The sequence below is a fragment of the Sciurus vulgaris genome, assembly GCF_902686455.1.
Source record: "Sciurus vulgaris genome assembly, chromosome: 3".
NCBI lineage: Eukaryota > Metazoa > Chordata > Mammalia > Rodentia > Sciuridae > Sciurus > Sciurus vulgaris.
This window is the reverse complement of record NC_136463.1, coordinates 34546392-34565708: the sequence shown is the minus strand read 5'-3', so window position 1 is coordinate 34565708 and position 19317 is coordinate 34546392. Positions and strand designations below refer to the sequence as shown.

Here is a 19317-nt window from a genome sequence, read left to right as displayed (position 1 = left end):
ATATAAAAAAGTCTTTCTTCCATCCTTTATTTCATCATTGGGAAATGCTCTATCAAGTTCATGGGGGGCTTAGAAAAGTCACTTCAGATCCAGGAAGGTGTTAAGTCGTTTTCCCCTTTATCTTTTTTAAGAACTAGTGGAAGCCATTTCACAGCATCACATCGATGAACTACCACCACCATCTCAGGAACTACTTGATGAAATTGGTAAGAGACTGTTAGCCAGCTTTTCATCATTGTGACCAAAATACCTGACACAAACAACTTGGAAGAGGAAAGATTTATTTTGGCTCATGGTTTCATTTCATGATTGACCAACTGCATTACTCTGAGCCTGAAGTGAGACAGAATATCATGGTGGAAGGGCATGGTGAGGAAAGCTGCTGAGCTTACGGCAACTGGGAAGCAGAGACAAAGAAAGGACCCAGAGACAAGATATAGTCCCCCAAGGGCATGCCCCCAGTGACCTACTTCATCTAACTTCCAATAATCCACTGATGAGGTCAGAACCCTCGTGATCTAATTATTTTCCCCAAACCTCTCCCTAAACATTGCTTCACTGGAGACGAAACCTTTACCACAGGAGGCTGTGGGGGGACATTCCAGATCCAAACTATAACAGGGACATTCAACAAAATACACTTGGTCCTGTTGGTTATTGTCACTGACCACAGCATGGTTTCCTTATCTCAGGTGTGAGCACTAATAGAAAGGGCCATACAAAGGTCTGGTTGAATGTGCAAAATTCCAGAAGGAACAGCTTTCCAATAAAAGGAGCCACAACAGCTAACTGGGATAATTGGCCTGAATCGGTTACATTTTGTTTTTTAAAGGGTTTATGGTAATGATTGTGAGGGGAAATAAAAACATTAAAGTGATTTATCATGATAAACTTCTTTTATTAAAGGAACTCATCTCCTTTTTAAACCAAACCAGCCATTCCTTGGAGACCTGAACAGGAGGCATTAAAGGTGTTGAAATTGTGGGTAAATCTCTTTCCTAAGAGCAGGGAAGTCAGTGTCATGAAATTTAATCAGACTAGAATTTTCTATTTCAGGCAGAGACTGAGTAGTATCAACTCAATTTTATTTGCAGCTGGCTTGATGTGAAGAAATGATACATGGTTATCGAAAAGTTTGGAGGCAAATAGTCTGCCTCCTCAGCAGTCCGAGGGACTATTCTCTCACCCTTAGAGGATGGCTCTCATCAGATCTGAGAGTCCATTTGTTTTTTTAATGGTCCTATTCTTGCTATGGAACTTGTAGAGAACTTCCTGAAGGGTATCAGTGTGTTTTCCGAGTCTCTGAAGTTTTGTGTCTCATAAGAAATGAGGGCTTATTGGTCTGACTCCAGGTCCAGCTGCCTTCTAGTCTCCTTTATAACCGTCAGCACCTGGTTCTTTGGCCTGATTAACTTAAGTGGAGCCAGTCAGCTTCCAGAACCTTCCTTCCTTGTTTTTTGTTTTTTTGTTTTTTCTTTTTTTCTGTAGTTACAGGTCCTTTATTTTATTTTTGCACTACTGGGGATTGAACCCAGGGCCTTGTACATGCTGGACAAGTACTGCACCAGTGAGCATATCCCCAACCCTATTGGCCTTTTGTTGCCTCACTAAACTTTCCTCCAGTGCCACAAGGTCATACAGGTCACAGGATTTTGGGGTCAGACTCTTAGGCCCATACCTCTACCTCTACTTTCCACTTCTGGGACTCCCTAGGTAGTCCTAACAAATTCTTCCTCTTTAGTTGCTCTTCTTAAAATAACAGAACTGTTGAGATTGGAGGTCATCCCACATGCGTACTGCTTAAGTAGATTTTTAGTATCATTTGTTCCTTGGTCATGACTTAAGGCAGTACTTGAGGCTCCTTTGTAGTTTGATGGTAATCGATATTTGTCTCTGGATCTTGCTGCTCTTCCTCTGTAAGCCCTACATGTGACCCTACTCTCCACTTAATCCATTGTAGCAGCTGTGTTCCCTGGTTCCCTCCCCGTGTTCCTCTGCCTCATGGTGTGTACCCCAGCACAGTCATTTCACTTATGGCAATTATCCGGGCCAGGTTTCTAGGTGATGTTTGCACTTAGAATGGGTCAGTTATTTTCCAGAAATACAAAGCATAGAGGGTTATTTTTTTATCTCCCTCCCTCCTCCAGGAATTGGTGTCTGTTCTGTTAGTTCTTTGATCCCCAGAGTCTAGAACAGAGCCTGGTCTATAAAAAGAACTCAACAAATGTTTATAAAATAAAAGAATGAATTTTTCCTATGCAAGTAGTTAGAAACCTTCCATAAACTCAGGCTTCAAGCAGTCAGTCATTTGAGATCACTCACACATGATGTCCATGATCTTTTTCTCTCTTGGGCCTTCCCCACCCCCAAAATTACTTGTCTGAAAACCAGACCTCCTTGCCCTGGCCTTGTGTTCATCACTTACAGGACATCATAAAGATGTCAGCCTTACCAGATGATTCTGATGCTTCGGTCTAAAGCATTACAGTTTCAGGAAAACCCTTGGAACTCTGTCAAAAACCTGAGTCACTAACCCACACTTATTATTCCTCAAGGAAGTTGTTTGGGTTTGTACACTCGCCCTCCCCCCACACTAGATCCATGAGACCTTGAAGAAGTGGAAGGTACCTAGTCAGCTGAAGAGCTCCCTGATTATAAATCAAGTGGGGGAAGTTCACCAGTGGGTTTCTGCTTCCTCCCTCTGGGAGGTCCTGGCTGCCTTATGCAAATAATTGAATAGAGGTTTTTTGTTGTTGTTTGTTTTTGTTTTTCCTAGATACCCCCTGTATTTCGTTTTGTTTTGTTTTGTGTATTTTTTTGGTGCTGGGGATTGAACCCAGGACCTTGGGCAAAACTCTACCAATTGAGCTACATCCCCAGCCCCTGAGTAGAGGGTTTTTGAGTAGTTTTTCCTGATAATGGGCTTACTCACCTGGTTATTATATATCTATTGTTTTCCCTAAACAGATCTCTGGGGAATGATCTGCTGTTGCTCTTTTGGAGGGCCCACATCCAATGCTTTAGGCTCTTGACAAGGACCTACAGGGGAAATTTTAGAACCCTAGGATATAGGTAATCATTTAATATCAACAAGGGACCAATCAGGATAAAAATGGATTTTTAATTTCAGGTTATATGAAGTGATCTTATAGCACCCCTTGATGCCAAGCTCTGTGAGGTAAGGCCTCCTTTCCTATGTAGCAGGAAAGGAGCCAACTTGTACCTTCCCAGAACAGGACCAGTAAGCTCAGGGGGGCCTACTGTGCTCCCTCCAACTGACTTTTTGCTTTGCACTGGGGAGTACTTTGAGACCAAGCACTTAATAAATATAGAGTAGCCACTGATTTTAGCAGATGCTTGCCTTAGTTTAGTAGGCATTCCCTTAGAAATGGGAAATAATGGATGTTCTCTACCTCCTGTCTTTCCATAGGCCAGTAGAGATGAGAAAATATTTGAATTGTTCTGATGTCATTAGTTTTTTTAGGCAGTATAATATAGGGATTAGGAGCATAAACCTTAGAGTTAGAACTCCCTGGATTCAAATGCCAATTTTCTCATTTTCTGTGATTTTAGGCAAGTTCCTTAATCTTTCTTAGGTTTTAGGCAAGTTTCTTTTCCTTTTTTTTTTTTTTTTTTTTTTTTGCGATGCCAAGGATTGAACCCAGGGCCTTGTGCTTGCAAGGCAAGCACTCTACCCACTGAGCAATCTCCCCAACACCCTAGGCAAGTTTCTTAACCCTTATTTCCTCATCCATTAAACAGGATTAACAATAATGCAGTCAGTTGCATAAGGTTGTTGCAAAGAATGTGAACATTAATCCTGAATACATAGGGTACTTTAAGGTATTATCTATCTTCATGATCATCATCGTTTTTTTGTCTTGAAAAATTCCTTTCAAATTTGGTATGTTCTAAAGCAGTGGTTCTCCCACTTTATCAGGCATCAGACTCTCCTGAAGTTCTTGTTAATACACAGATAGCTGGACCATACTGCCAGAGTTTTAGATTCAGTAGGTCTAGGATAAGGCCTGAGAATTTGCATTTCTGCCAGGTTCCTGAGTTACGCCAATGCAGCTGGTCTGAGGACCACCCTTTGAGAACCACTGCTTTAGAGAATGACATGTCATGCAAAGGAGGAATAAGTTGTTTTTTGCTTTTGTACTGTGACAGAGCACCTGAAGCAGCAGCAGGCTTCGTCCACAGTGTTGCATGAGAACACAGTGCATGATCTCAGCATCACTGCAAATGGTGAGCATATAGTCAGATCTTTTTCACTGGGGTCTAGGTATAATGTTGTCTTAACCCTGAGGTCAGTCACAACTCCACCTCAATTCTGACTCTACTATTTTTCATTTTTGCAGCGGTAGGGATTAAACCCAGAGGTTCTCCTACCTGAACTATATCCCCCAGTTTATTTATTTATTTATTTATTTATTTACTTACTTACTTATATTTTTGACACAGGGTCTTGCTGGGTTGCTTAGGGCCTTGCTAATTTGCTGAGACTGGCCTCTAACTCGTGATCCTCCTGCCTCTATCTCCTGAGTAGCTGGAATTACAGACATGTACCACTGCTGTAAGCCACCACTTATATGGCAATCTGTTTAATATTTGAGCCTCAGTTTTCTTCATCTGTAAAATGGGGATAATAATTCCTATATTATGATGTTTATAATAGCTCCACAAACAGTGCCTGGTATATCAGATAAAATATTTAGCAAATGTTAGTCCACTTCCTTTTATGGGACTGCTGACCAGATGAAATGAGATAGCATGTAAAATGCTTGTCATACATTAGAGGGTTTCTTCCCCACCCACATTCCTTCCCTGGGGCTCCAACCTAGAAACATTTCTAAGATGTGAGAATAGAATAGTCTCCCAAAGTAAATTTATTCTGTTTGTTTTCAGGGTTGCTTGCCTTTCCTTTTGTGTGACCTTTCTTTCTTCTGCTTGTTCTGTATCTCTGAACCTTGGCACAAACTAGGTTTCCCATAGCTTCACCTGGCACCAGAGAGCTCCCAAGACCCCAGAAGCAGCTGCTGTGAATACAGGTGTCCTGCAGACTGCCACCTGTCCTCCTGCTCTCAGGGGAAGCAGGGAGCTGGTCCATTGCATACTTAAGGAAACAATGATTGATCTTAAAATTTCTACACTCCATTTTAAGGCAGGCTTTCTCAATGTTTTCATTGTAATAAAGTTAATTCTTTGATTGTTTTTAGATCAAAAGCACTTAAAAGAACTAGAAACTGACCATAATAAAGATGACGACATTTTGCTTTGGACAAGAGAAACTGGGGATCTAGAAGAGGACACAGAGAGGTAGCAGAAAAAGCTGAACTTTTGAAAGGATTTTAAAAATTGCATTGTTTATATTAGGTTTTCTCTAATATTGACAAATAAGAAAAGAACAGTCTTTCCCCTGCTATCCTAATAACCCCCATTCCTAAAAGGTCTGCTTTTAAAAGATATTTAATTGTGATAAAATACATATAATTTATGTATTTATATGTATGTCATATGTAAAATACATTAAAATTTCATGCAACATACATACACATTATATAAAATAAATATAAAATTTACCATCTTAATCATTTTAAGTGTATAGTTCAGTTCTATTAAGTATACAGACAGGGACTGGAGTTGTAGCTCAGTGGTAGAGTGCTTGTCTATAGCATGTGTGAGGTACTGGGTTCGATTCTTAGATAAATAAATAAAATAAAGATATTGTGTCCATATACAATTTAAAATATTTTTTAAAAAAGTATACAGATGGTCCCCAACTTATGATGGTTCAACCTATGTTTTTTTGTCTTTATGATAAAACAAAAGCAGTACATATTCAGTTGACACCATAATCAAGGTTTTAATTTTGAGCTTTTCCTGGGATAGCAATATGAATTCTAGACAGCAGCGACAAGCCATAGTTCCCAGTCATTCTCACAATCATGAGGGAAATGACTAATATTCCACAGTGAACTGACTTGCTAAGCTATGCTGTTTGGTTGGTTAGGTGTATTAAATAAGAAATGTATTTACAACTTAACAATATTTACAATATAAATCAAGGAGCATCTACTCAAATTGTTATGCAACAAATCTCCACACAGTTGTCATGTGCCCATTAAACAGTGCACCATCTTAGCTTCTTCCCAGTCACTGGCAATCACTATTCTGCTGTTTTTATGAGTTTGACTACTCTTGATACTTCATACACGTGAAATCATACAGTATTTGTCTTTCTTTTGCTGACATTTAATTTAGCCTAACACCTTCAAGGTTCATCCATGTTATAGCACGTGTCAAAATTCCTTTCTGTCATAAGGATGAATAATCCTCTATGGTATATATATATACACCACATTTTGTTTATTCAGTTATCTGTCAACATTTAGGTTGCTTCTACTTTTTGGCTATTGTGGATAATGCTGCTATGAACACAAGTGTATAAATATCTCTTTGAGATCCTGTTTTTAATTCTTTTGCATATATACCTAGAAATGGTATTCATGGATCATGTGGTAATTCTATTTTTAATTTTTTGAGGAACCTCCATACTGTTTTCCATAACAGCTGTGCCATTCTGCATTCCCACCTATATAGTGTATAAGAATTCCAATCTCTCTATATCTTTGCCAGCACTTGTTATTCTTTCCCTCTTTCTCTGTGATAACCTTCTTCATGGATATGACATGATACCTCATTGTAGCATTTTCCTAATCTTTAATTATATTGAATATCTTTTCATATGTTCTTTTGGTCATTTGTATAGTTTTTTTGAGAAATGTCTGTTTGAGTGCTTTGCCCATTTTTTAGTAGGGATATGTTTTGTTGTTGTTGGAGAGTGTTTTTTTTTTTTTTTAACTTCATTTTTTGAGGCAAACATAGGTTTCAGCTCCTTTCACAACATTTGTTAAAGGTTTTGGAAGAAAATTTTTTTGCTCTCTTGCTAATAAGACAAAACAGGGGCAATTAATTATCCAGACAATTCATCCTAGAGCATAATATTGTCTAAAGAAACCTGATTCTGTTCCTGATTTGGAGCTCTCCTTTTACCTGTATTATAAGGTAAACCACTCCAGCTCACCTCCTTGACCTGACTTCTTTGCCTTTTCTTAGCTCTAATTCAGAGCCAGAACTAAGGTGAGGTAAGTGAGACACACTTGAGCACAAAATTAAAGGGGGCACCAAAAAAACTTAGTAGTTTAAATAATATTTTTTAAAAACAGATTTACTGCAAAATGTCCATGATGAACAAAATAATCTAAATTTTAAAGAAGGATAGAGTCTGAGTTGGAACTTGCATCACTTGCTTCATCTGAATCCTGGTCCTGCAGACTGCAGGTTGGGGAAGGCTGGCAGAATGCTCTCAGGAGCAAATGATAGAAGACCCCACCTTTATGCTTAAATGAGTTTGACTCACTTAACCAGAGATCCATGGGTGTCAGGGTATGGCTGATATAGCACCTCAACCAAATCACCAGGAAATTAGGCTCTTTCCATCTATCTGCTCTGTAGCCTGTGACATATTGGCCTTTGTTTTCTGTCTTGTCAACTCCCATTTGCAAGATGGCCACTATCCACACACCAGGCAGAGATAAGGGGGTAAGACAAAAAGGAATATGTTATCTGATTCTGCCCCATTTTATCTGGGAAGCAAAAATTTCCCCAGAAGCTCTTCTCCGCCCACATCTACTTTATCTCATAGGCCAAACTGACACATTACCACTATCAGCTACAAGGGAGACCAGAAATTGAATTAACATCCTAGCTGCTGTCAAAGGTGGCAGCAAAGAAGAGTTTTTGAGTAACTTTTGGTTAGTGAATCTAGTATCTGTCATACTCTTCAAGGGATACATTATTCTCTATAAGAAGGAAAAAAGGAGGGACCTGCAAGGGGAAAGATCTGGGAAGCAGAGGAGGAGACTGGAGTCATAGTACCTGAGAAGAAAATAAGGAGAGGATTAGAGACTAAGAAAACAAAAAGGCAAGAAGGGGGAAAATTTTTTTCAAGAAAAGTTTTAGAAACCTTTCATCTGTGATGTGTGATGTAACTATTCCTTCCATATCCTCAAAACACTCAATAAAAATCTATGTCATAATTTAAGGTAATAAAATTAAGGAATAATTTTCTCAATAAGTTACACTTTTGGCTATATAAACATAAAATTCTTTGCACATGGTCAAAAGTTAGCTATTGTTATTATCTCTTCCTTTCTCCCAAAGAACCAGCAGTACTTACCACAGACATTCTCCACAGATGCTCAGACATTTCAGTCTATGAATGGTTGGTCAGTTCTAGGCACCAAGCTAGAGTGGAAGGTATTTTTTCAGATGGATATTTTTAAGGCTTTCTTAAAATATCCTACTTTCCTCTTCTAGCCTCAGAGGTAGTTCTTAGAAAAATAAGTATAAAGCATATACAATTCTGACTTCAGGTAGAAACTGACTTAATGACCTAAAATTGAGACAAAGTCAGCATCAGACATTGGGAGGCAGTTATCATGGGTGCCATAGCTTTATGTCAAGGGGCAATGGGACTATTTTGGCACACAATTAAGTCAGATCTAAGTGATCATTATGAGTCTAGATACAGTCTGACCAAGTCTTCATTTTCTTAGCTGTACAGGGAAATCACCAGTTTTAAAGTTTCTTCCCATGCTATGGAGTGTGTTTCCTTGTCAAGGGAGAGGGAAAAGGACTGTTATCACCATTCTCTTCACTTTCCCTTGGATAGAGCTCACTCTACTCTTGATGAAGATCTGGAAAGATGGTTTCAGCCACCTGAGGAGAACATGGAGCTACAGGACCCACCTAAAGGTTCCACAAGGTTGGTGTTTCCCATTAGGGAGTCTTCTTCCTTTTCCTCACGCAAAATTTTTAATTCCTAAGGCATGAAGGTATTAGGCTCCCATTTTCTTCTTTTTGAGGAAATGGGGCTAGGTTTTAGATTTCTTGGAGAATGAACATCTGGTAATGGCATTACACTGCTGTAGATAAGCCAGCCCTAACTGTCTGCATTCCCACACTTGCCCCTCTCCCTCCAATCACCCAAAGTGTTCAAGATACTGATTAGCAAACTGACATCAGCATAGGAGAGGCCTCCAATTTTGGCCCTGCCCATTTCAGTGTTTTCATAAGGCTTTTGAATTGCATCAGGAAAAGCATGTTTATCAAATTTTTAGATAATACAAATCTGGGAATGAGTGCTAATGTGATGGATGATAGACTGGGGATTCAAAATTGTATTGACAAATGGGAATGTTAGACACTCTAAAAGACAAAGATAAAGCCAGACACAGTGTTGCATGCCTGTAGTCACAGCTACTCAGGATGCTGAGTGAGGAAGATCTCTTGAGCCCCAGAAGTTCAAGAGTTCAAGGCCAGCCTGGACAACATAGGTAGATCCATCACACACACACACACACACACACACACACACACACACACACACACACACAAAAGGTGAAGGGAAAAGATTCAAAAGCATAGAATGCTCCTAGGACACTTGGCCTAACAAGAGTTTTTTATTGGAAATTCGTACTCACTATAGTTATATTGATGGCAGGAATTTTTATGTACCTAGTACTTAGCATGCATCTTGAGACATGGTAACAATTCAGTAAATTCTTGAAGACTTGGACATGACTCTGAAGCTCAGGTTGATGCAGTTGTTAAAGAGGTCAACGCAGTATTAATGCTGTGTATACAGAAATGTACTGTTTAGATCACATTGATGTGTGAGACAGGTAATGTGCTGTTTAGAGCACTCCTCAGGTGCAATATGGGACTCCTTTTGAGTGCCATATTTTAAAAGAGATATTAATAAACAGAAGAGGGTAGCCACAGAACAGTCATAGGTCTGGAAACCAGGTCATATGAGAACAGCTGAAAGAGCTGGGGAGGCTTAGCCTGAGAAGAGCAGATGGAATGGAGAATTTGATAGCTCTCCTCAAATACCTGAAATACTGTAAAGTGAAGAGAGTCAGCTTACTCTCTTCTGCCCCAAAGGACAGAGCTGGAGACTGGAAATTGCATAGTAGCTATACTTTTATTCGCTAAAGTACAAACTTTCTTTTTTTTTTTTTTTTCTTTTTTTTTTTAAGTACAAACTTTCTAATGGTCACAGTCATTGGATAGGGAAAGCAGCTGCCTTTTCACTTAGTTCAACAATGGCTGCTGCTGTTCAGCAGAGACTGGATGACTCTTTGGTCTGGGGCACATGAACAGAGGCAGAAGACAATTCAAATGCCTCCTCCCACTCTTGACCCTGTGATTCTGTTGGTGGAAGTTAAGAGAAAAAAGTCTTTTCACCCTAGCTGTTTATTTCTCATTCATTCTCTCTTTTTGCAGTGCTGGGGATTGAACCCAGGGCCTTGCTCATGTTAGGCAAGCACCCTCGCACTGAGTTATATCTCCAGCCCCTGTCACTTTCCATATTATGTTTTTATTGTCCATGAAATGAAAACAGAAGAAACCCTGAACTGTGTTATTTTGGTTCAGCCAGCATCTCTTGAGCATTGACAGTGAGCCAAGCACTGTGCTAAGACTGGAGGTGCACAAGAGGATCAATGACTCTGCCTTTCAGGAGCTTATTGTCGAGTGGGGGTGTCTGCTTAAAAGTTTAACAAGTTTGTTCTTAAACTGTGAGATAGTTAAATTACTTAGATATTTCATATCAGAGGAAGTTTTGGGAAATGAAGATAACGGTAATAAATGGTTTTGAAAAAGACACCAATTGTAACATAAAATGCAGGTTATTTCTTTTCCCCCTTTGAAGCTAGCTATATTGTCTAATGGTTAAAAGCAGAGTCTGATTAGGAAGGCTATCATATCCCAGCTCTATGACTTAGTAGGTATGTAATTTCTTTGTGTCTCAGTTTCCTTATCACATAAAGGGGCTATTAAAGGTAACTACTTTATATAGTTGTTCAGAGAATTAAGTATGTTAGCATACATTAGAGCTCTTAAACCAATGTCTGGTGCACAGGGAACACTCTGATACTCCTAACTACTATGTTTCCTTCAGAGTGCAGTCTGGCCCCTGACTGTTATTCATGTGGTTTAATGCCCCAAATCATTGTTCTTAAAGGGAGAAAGCAACCAATGATCAAGAAGTTGATGAAAAGAAGAGAAAAAGGGAACAAAGCATCAAGCCAGAGAGAAGGAAATCAGACAGCTTTTTAGGGACTTCTGAAGAAGGTATGAATGAATGATTGTTTATCATGCAGTCTGCAAACCTTGGCTTTGATGAACATCAAAGTTATCAAGTAATGTTTCCCAGATGCTATACACAATCTTCCTTCCTTTGATAATTTCTTTCCCCCTGCAGTTCAGTGCAGGTTTTCTGTTAATTGCCAATCATAGCTTCATCACAAAACAGTAACAACATTCATTACATTTCTTTTTTAAAAAAAAATTGAGTAATCTCATCATTGTCTGGAGAGATGTTTTGCTTCTAGTTGTCCAACACTTTCAAAAGAATTTTAAATGTAGCTCACATGGATGTTTCAGACTCCAATAAAAAATCATATATTATGGAATTTAAGTGAGGCTAACAAGTAATGCCAAAGTCATAAATTAACCTTAATTTCAAAACTATTTTGATAGAGCTTTAGGCTTCTGATATGCTATTTACAAATGACCACCTATTGTTTAAGTTCCTTCTGCTCTGGAAGTTAGAGACATTAACTCTTTCAGGTCACCTGATATCCCTTTCATCCTTTTCTCAGTTCCTTCTCATTCTCCTTTTTTCTACCCTGCTTTGTGCCCCAGGATGCTAACCCTAGTGGACTGCATCTCCCTGGCTTCTGTTGGCCATTGGGTGGCCCTGGAAGAAAAGCAGAGGGCAGAAGAGAGGTTAGGGGATTACTTTCCCTCCCTGCCTGTTTCCTTGCATCTGGAAAAAGTGGTGTTCCTCCACAAGCACAGTTTCTATGAGGCAGCCAGTCTTTCCCAGTTCCAGCTGTCCTCCCATCCCCACTCCTCAGTCCCTTCAGACCTAGGTTTCCCACTGCTGCTGGTCAATGAATGCCTTGCCATTCCTATTTTTGTTCCCTTAACTCTAATTATACCTTTGTACATAGTCACTTCATTAAGTAATCTTTATCTTACTGGCCACAGATACATTTTGTTTCCTCCAGAACCTTGACTGGCACAGGGCCTGGAGTGTATGGGCATTTAGTTAGTATTAAATTCACTGAGAAGATAATTCAGGGACTTTGTGAATTAGTGTCATTGGTGTCCATTGCTATGGCAGAGAGCTGCAGAATGTTAGGAGGGAAAGCCATTTACTGTTTTTGAAAGATTCTGCCTCTACAGAATAGAACAACTGTTGTAGGTTAAAACAGTCTATACTAGACTGGAGAGAACACTAATGTGAATTCTGAATTCTGACACTCTTTGACCTAGAAAGTAATCAGGTTATTTTTTTCTTCCTTTTATATTTCATCAAGATGAACTAAAGCCCTGTTTTTGGAAGCGACTGGGTTGGTCTGAACCATCCAGGTAATGAGATATCCTGTGTTTGTATGTTAAAGTTTACTGTTTACAGATAATATGAACAGATTTAAACATTCACTGTTGTCTAAATAAACATTAATGACAAAGACTTGAATTAAGACCAAGTCGCTAAATTTATAGATACATGTTTCCAGTCAATTAAAGTATAAAGTGAAAGTAATTCCAACTTTATTTAAATAAGTGGTAGAAGCAGTATCAGAATAGTTTTCATACAGAGGGACTACAGAAGATGCTGCTGTCAATTGCTTTGCATCATTTTTATACTTCCATTATATCCTGCTGATCATAATCTCCCTTGATTAGAAATACCAAAATCCCCTTTCCTTAAATTCAGTAGAACAGAAAGAGGATGATTGTATATTTTTAAAAACATATGTATTGGTCAAGGCACAGTGGTAGACATCTGTAATCCCAGTGATTAAGGCTAGGCTGAATAACTTAGTGAGACACTGTCTCAAAATAAAATAAAAAGGACTGGGGATGTAACTTGGTGTTAGAGCACTTACCTAGCATGTACCAGGCTCTGAGTTCAGTCCCTAACGTCATGTAAAAAATAAAAACAATAATAATAAAAAGCATACTTAAAAACTGGAAACTTTTTTTTGTCTTTTAAAACACATGCACGCAGGATAATTGTGCTGGATCAGAGTGACTTGTCAGATTGACTGGAAGTGGATCACAGATGGATTCTGACCCAAGTTTGAGCATCCTGGTTGTGAGCTCCTTTCTTCTCTCATCTGCCGCAGTTGCCATTGAGGCAGTAGTTCCAGTTCCTTAACTCACAATTTGTTTAGCTGCTATAGTAGACATAATGGTTTGGCCCCATCTGTGGGCAGCATATGTAACCATTTATTTTCAATCATATTTCTGAAAAGTGCAAGGTAGTTGCAATTTTAAAATTCTCTCATTGTGCTTAGAATGGTTTTTGGTTTTGTTGATGTAATTTTTTTTGAAAACTTTAACTCCTGTTATATAATAAAATGTTTATTTTCAATACCTTTAGGTTCCAGTTATATATTTCTGTATTTGAGTTTTGAGAATTGAGGGGAAAAGAACTTCAATTTCTGTTACAAGGTTTGACACATGGGCAGCTGCATGGGCAGTTACTATGCATCATACAAACTGGTACCAGTTGTCCGTGTTTTATCACAGAAATACTGCCCAAGCATTTGGCTGGGATTGCTCCATTCCCATTCCAGCTAAAAGTGACTTAGAGATAAAAATAAAATCCTAAGATATTTTGAACCATTCAAGGTGAACAACATCTTCTCCATGTGTTTTTGATTGCGCATCTCATATCATTGGTGTACTAGAAGAATTAAATTGTAGTAAGACTAATCACAACATTTTGTCTAACATAGTCTCTTTTGACTCCTGGCATATGTGTATCTAGCCTGATTTTTAGAGGATTTATATCTTTCATTACCTCACATTTGGAATCTTCACATATGAATAGAAACCCTCTCTTGGAAACTATGTGCTGCTGTGTAGTACTAACCAGCTAGCATTTTGTTCTGTATTAGTGAGTAAGTAGCAGGCCTGTTGTTTGTGATAATTGAATAGTTCCTGTTGTGGATAGTCATGTTCATCTTTCTTAGTGCCCAGAAAATTTGCCCTGCAGAGATAACATGGGAAGGTACAAGTCTGTTTGGATATTTTATAGCAAGGAAACAGTTGCTTGCCATTGTAACCAGTGGAAAATCACCAGAAAACAAATTCATTTATAAATAATACTATGTGTAAGAAGCTTTGAGAAATAGAGATTTATAATAGTCTCTCTCTCTCAAATAACTTATTCTAATTGATGAGACAGAACCGACACACATAAAAATATAAGGTCTAATAGCAGACATACCATGATAAATGGTGACTTATTATCTGTTACTATGCATCAAGACACCAGCTCCCTATGATAAGGGTTGGAATCTCTCCACACAGCAAATTTTTTTTATGTGACCAATGACTATTAAATAGTTGTATTAGCAATCATGATGTTGATAGATATTATTTATTGGTAATAGAGCAACTATTGTGTACGAGGTGCTTTAATCCTTTTCCTGCACATGGCAGTCTTTAGTGTGCTTCTTCTCTCACTCATCAGCTATTTCAAACTTCCAACCCTCACTTCCTATCAATACTCAGCGGATGACTTCACCTCCAACTTTGCAGAGAAAATAGAAGCCAGTTTGGATATTTGGCTTCAAACTCCAACATGATTACCTGTATGCCTGTGGAACAGAAGTTATAGGCGAAGTAGTCTACACTGCACTATAGATGGACCTATTCTGCACATATTATTTCCACTTTCCTCCCTGTTACTACTAAAGGAGGGATCCCTCTTCCTGTCCTAGGTCCATCTCATCTTCTGTCTACTCAGGGTTTTCCTTCTGAGTTTAACATTTCTCTTTTTAGTAGCTTCAACCTTTCTTCTTTATTAGCTCCTTTTCATAAGCATTAACACGCTTAGATTTTCCTGTCTTTTATAAAAGTATTCCCTGGATTCCCTTCTAGCTACTGTACCATCATTTTCCTCCCACAGAAGTTCTTGAAACACTTGTCTACACCTGCTATCTTTAGTACCTCACCTCCCACTCTTCTCAACCCACTAGAATTCTACTCCTTCCACTCTCTAGAAGTCACTAAGGTCACCAGGGACTTCCTAAATCCCTTAGGCACTTTGACCCCACTGTCAATTGCTCTTTCAGTCTGTTCTCTTAGCTTCCTTGATGTTGCACTGTTTTTTCTTCTCTCTCTCTGGTTACTCCACCTCATCCTCCTTTATAGGCTCTGCCTTTGTCTTTTCTCACTGCAAGTTTTCCTCCTAAGCATCCTAGTTCACTCCCCTGATTTCAGTTAATACCTATGTTTGAACAATTTCAAATTTGTATTTTAAGGGTAGGACCAGACATCTCCTCTGAGCTGTCTTATGTCCATCCATGTAGTTGATGTCTGCACTTGGATATATTTCAGGTATCTCACTGATATACCCAATATTGAACTCATGCTGTGAAAACAATAAATAGGTTAAAAGTAATAGTAACTGGGCTGGGGATATAGCTCAGTTGGTAGAGTACTTGCTTCGCAAGCACAAGGCCCTGGGTTCAATTCCCAGCACCACCAAAAAAAAAAAAAAAAAAAAAAAAGTAATAGTAACTGCTGTGAGGGAGGCAACTTAACATCAGATGAGGTATAGAGGAACTATTCTGAAGAAGGGACATTTGAACTTTGGTTGGAATGATGAGAAAGAGCCAGTTTTATGACTGAAGGTAAATTGTTATGGGGAAGCAGACAGGAAATGAAATGAGAATGGAGACTTAGCAAGGGGGTATAAAACTATGGCAAAATGTGAGAATCCAGTGGAAGGTTCAAAGCAAAGGGGCAGGAAGTTGGGTAAAGCATTTTTAAAACTTTCTTTTATACTCTTCTCTAATTTTTCTCCATAATGATCTTTTCATTTATTTTTGTTTGCAAAATGATATTTTTATGTGCAAAGGTAATAATTTCATTTCCTTGTCCAGAACTTTGCCCACTACTTTCAGAAATTCTTCAAATACATGGTACATGCTATTCTTTACTAGAACATACCTCTCCTCAACTAGCTACTTCATTGTTTGATTACACTTCACTTTCTGAAGTCCTTAAACCTTAGTCTAGGTTAGGGACCTCTGTAAAATTCTCCCTTAGTAGCCTGCCTGCCTTTTTCTCCCACCTCACACATAGGCCATATTTTTATTTCATAGTGCCTAGCACATTTATAAACCAATAGAATGTTCTACCCTTGCCCCTGTAAACTGTAAGCTCCACAAGACCAGGGATGTCTGAGTTGTTAGTACTGAGATATTGCCACTTACATATATTAGGTTCTCGGCAATATTTGTTAACTGGACAATTATTTTCAATCTTCACAACACCACCACAAGTAAATTATTATTATCCTAGGGGAGACTTCTTAAAGTCATTTCCATGAACTTCCCAGGATCATACTGGAACAAACATATTTTGTATTCTTACAAGACTGGAGTTCAAGAGTGCTCTGGGGATCAGGGTTGTGGCTCAGTGGTAGAGCACTTACCTAGCCTGCATGAGATCCTGGGTTCAATCCTCAGCACCACATAAAAATAAAATAAATCTATTGTGTCCATCTATAACTAAAAATATACAGACATTTAAAAAGCGTGCTCTGAGCAAAATTTTATTATGAAAGTTAAATTTGAGCTAAATTCAGACTAAAACTCATTGAACCCCATCCCTATCTCATCTATTCTGTGGGTTTGGTGCTGAGTTTTTTGAACGTGCCAAGTCCTCCACTTTTCCTCAAGATAGGAAAGCAGACAGAATATGTAACAAGTTCTAGATACACAGTAGATAAACATTAGCTTACTTTAGAAAGAAAAAAAAATCAAGCATCAGCTCACTATTGAATGAAATTACTAAAGCATCCTTGGAAAATCTGGATTATTAGGACTTCAGATTTGTTATTTACTCATACATATTGGTGTTAAAAGTGGGCTATAGAGGGGCTGGGGTTGTGGCTCCATGGTAGAGTGCTTGCCTAGCATGTGTGAGGCACTGGGTTTGATTCTCAGCACCACATATAAATAAATAATTAAAGGTCTATCGACATCTAAAAAATATTTAAATTGTCTTTTAAAAGTGGGTTATAGTGAGGTATCCCCAAGAAAGAGCTTAGAAATAAGTTGGTCCTCTGGAGGTTATATAAGTAAATCCACTAACTTAATACTGTTAGTTGTATAGTTGCTATGCTTGGATATGATTTGTTCCCCAAAGGTTCATGTACTAGAGGCTCATTCCCTTATGTAATGGTATTGAGAGGTGGTAGAACCTTTGAGAGATGGGACCTAGTGAAGTAGGTCAATAGTGGCACCAACCTGTTTGTGGTGGTACATGCCTGTAATCCCAGTGGCTCAGGAGGCTGAGGCAAGAGGATCCCAAGTTTGAACTCATGCTGTGAAGACAATAAATAGGTTAAAACCCACAGAATAGATGAGGAGATAGGAATGGGGTTCAATGAGTTTTAAGCCTGGGCAAAATAGCAAGACCCTGTCTCAAAATAAAAAATGAAAAGGGCTGAGAATGTAACTTAGTGGTAGAATGCCCCTGGGTTCTACCCTTGGCATAAATTAAGTAAGTAAGTAAATAGATAAATGTTCTGGAATTGAGGTCTGAGGTGATGTCCAAGCTTTTGCCTGTCTAGCAGTCTCCCAGGTGGTACTTGGGCTGCTGGTTCATGTACCACACTAAATAGAATTTAGAGGGCTTTATCTTAAAGCATTGGTCTTTAACTCTGGTTGTACATAGAATCATCTGAGGCATTTTGAACAAATATTGATGCTCAGGCTTACCCCCAAATTACCTGATTTATTTCATTTGAGGTAGTAAAGGGGCTTTTAAAAGTTCTTCAGGAGGACTGGGGTTGTGGCTCAGTGGTAGAGCACTTGCCTAGCGTGTGTGAGGCACTATGTTTAATTCTCAGCACTATATAAATAAATAAAATAAAAGTATTGTGCCCATCTACAACTAAAAAAATATAAAAGTAAATAAGTAAAAGTCCATCAACAACAACAACAAAACTCTTCAGGTGAGGCCAGAATAAATATTCTTGGAACCTAGGATTAAACTCAGGGGTACTTAACTACTGAGCCACATCCCCACCCCTTTTCTGTATTTTGTTTAGAGACAGGGTCTAAATTGCTGAGGCTGGCTTTGAACTAGTGATCCTCCTGCCTCAGCCTCCTGAGCCACTGGGATTACAGGCATGTACCACTGCACCTGGCTCCAGGATAAAGCACTACTGTCCTAAGAAGAAAAAGATATAATTACATAAAAAGATGTTTATTTCATCATTGTCTATAATGCTGAAAAACTGAAAACAACCCAAGTGCCCAGCAATAAAAAATTTTTTTGGTTTAAAAAAATAATAGAATGGGGCTGGGGATGTAGCTCAGTTGGTAGAGTGCTTGCCTTGCAAGCACAAGGCCCTGGGTTTGATCCCCAGCACCGTAAAATAGTAATAATAATAATAATAATAATAATAATAATAATAATAGAATGAATTTATTAACACAGAAAAGTATCAGTGAAAAAGAAGTGTTAATGACTTTATGGGATAATGCTAGTAGTAGTATGCTAGTAGGTATAATAGGATCCTATAAATTTATAAATAAATATCTACATATGGTAAATATATAGAAAGATACATGTAAAAATCCTTATTAAAATAGTGAAGTGGTCTGAGCATAGTGGCACACACCTGTAATCCCACCAGCTTGGGAGGCTGAGGCAGAAGGATTGCAAAAGCCAGCCTCAGCAAATTAGCAAGGCCCTAAGCAACTTAGGAAGATCCTGTCTCTAAATAAAATATAAAAAGGGCTGGGGATGTGGCTCAGTGGTTGTGTGCCCCTGAGTTCAATCCTCAATACCAAAAAAAAAAAAAAAAAAAAAAAGTAAAATAGTAAAGTGGTTCTTGGGTGATTTCAATTTTTTGCAATTCCTTATACAAAAAACTTAATTTGGAGGAGCAAAAAAAGGTTTAGGAATTCTTGAAACTAAAATCAATGGGAAAGAGGACTAGAATGTCATTATAATTAGTTATAAACTTGATTTTATAACTCAGTAGAAGAAAAATGTTCTAACAGAAGAGGATGGTCAGTAGAGAGCATAGAAAATAAGGCTGACCACCCACTACCATGATGACCCTTAGGAGACAATAATAGAAATGTTGGATATGATAGGGTCTATGTCAAAAAGAGAGGTAGGGGACATGTAAAAGGAAGA

General features: G+C 38.5%; 1 protein-coding gene across 1 annotated transcript in view; it reads left to right on the top strand.

Annotated features, from left to right (window-relative positions):
- The window catches only part of TEX14 (testis expressed 14, intercellular bridge forming factor), a 106404-nt gene extending 92885 nt beyond the window's left edge, over window positions 1-13519 (top strand). Inside the window, exons 27-33 of the mRNA XM_079131512.1 lie at window positions 132-206; window positions 4171-4248; window positions 5220-5319; window positions 8738-8830; window positions 11093-11202; window positions 12456-12507; window positions 13151-13519. Coding sequence (XP_078987638.1) covers window positions 132-206; window positions 4171-4248; window positions 5220-5319; window positions 8738-8830; window positions 11093-11202; window positions 12456-12507; window positions 13151-13187 — 545 coding nt within the window. The 3' untranslated portion in view covers window positions 13188-13519. The remainder of the gene's footprint in view (window positions 1-131; window positions 207-4170; window positions 4249-5219; window positions 5320-8737; window positions 8831-11092; window positions 11203-12455; window positions 12508-13150) is intronic.
- Window positions 13520-19317: the final 5798 nt, after the last annotated feature.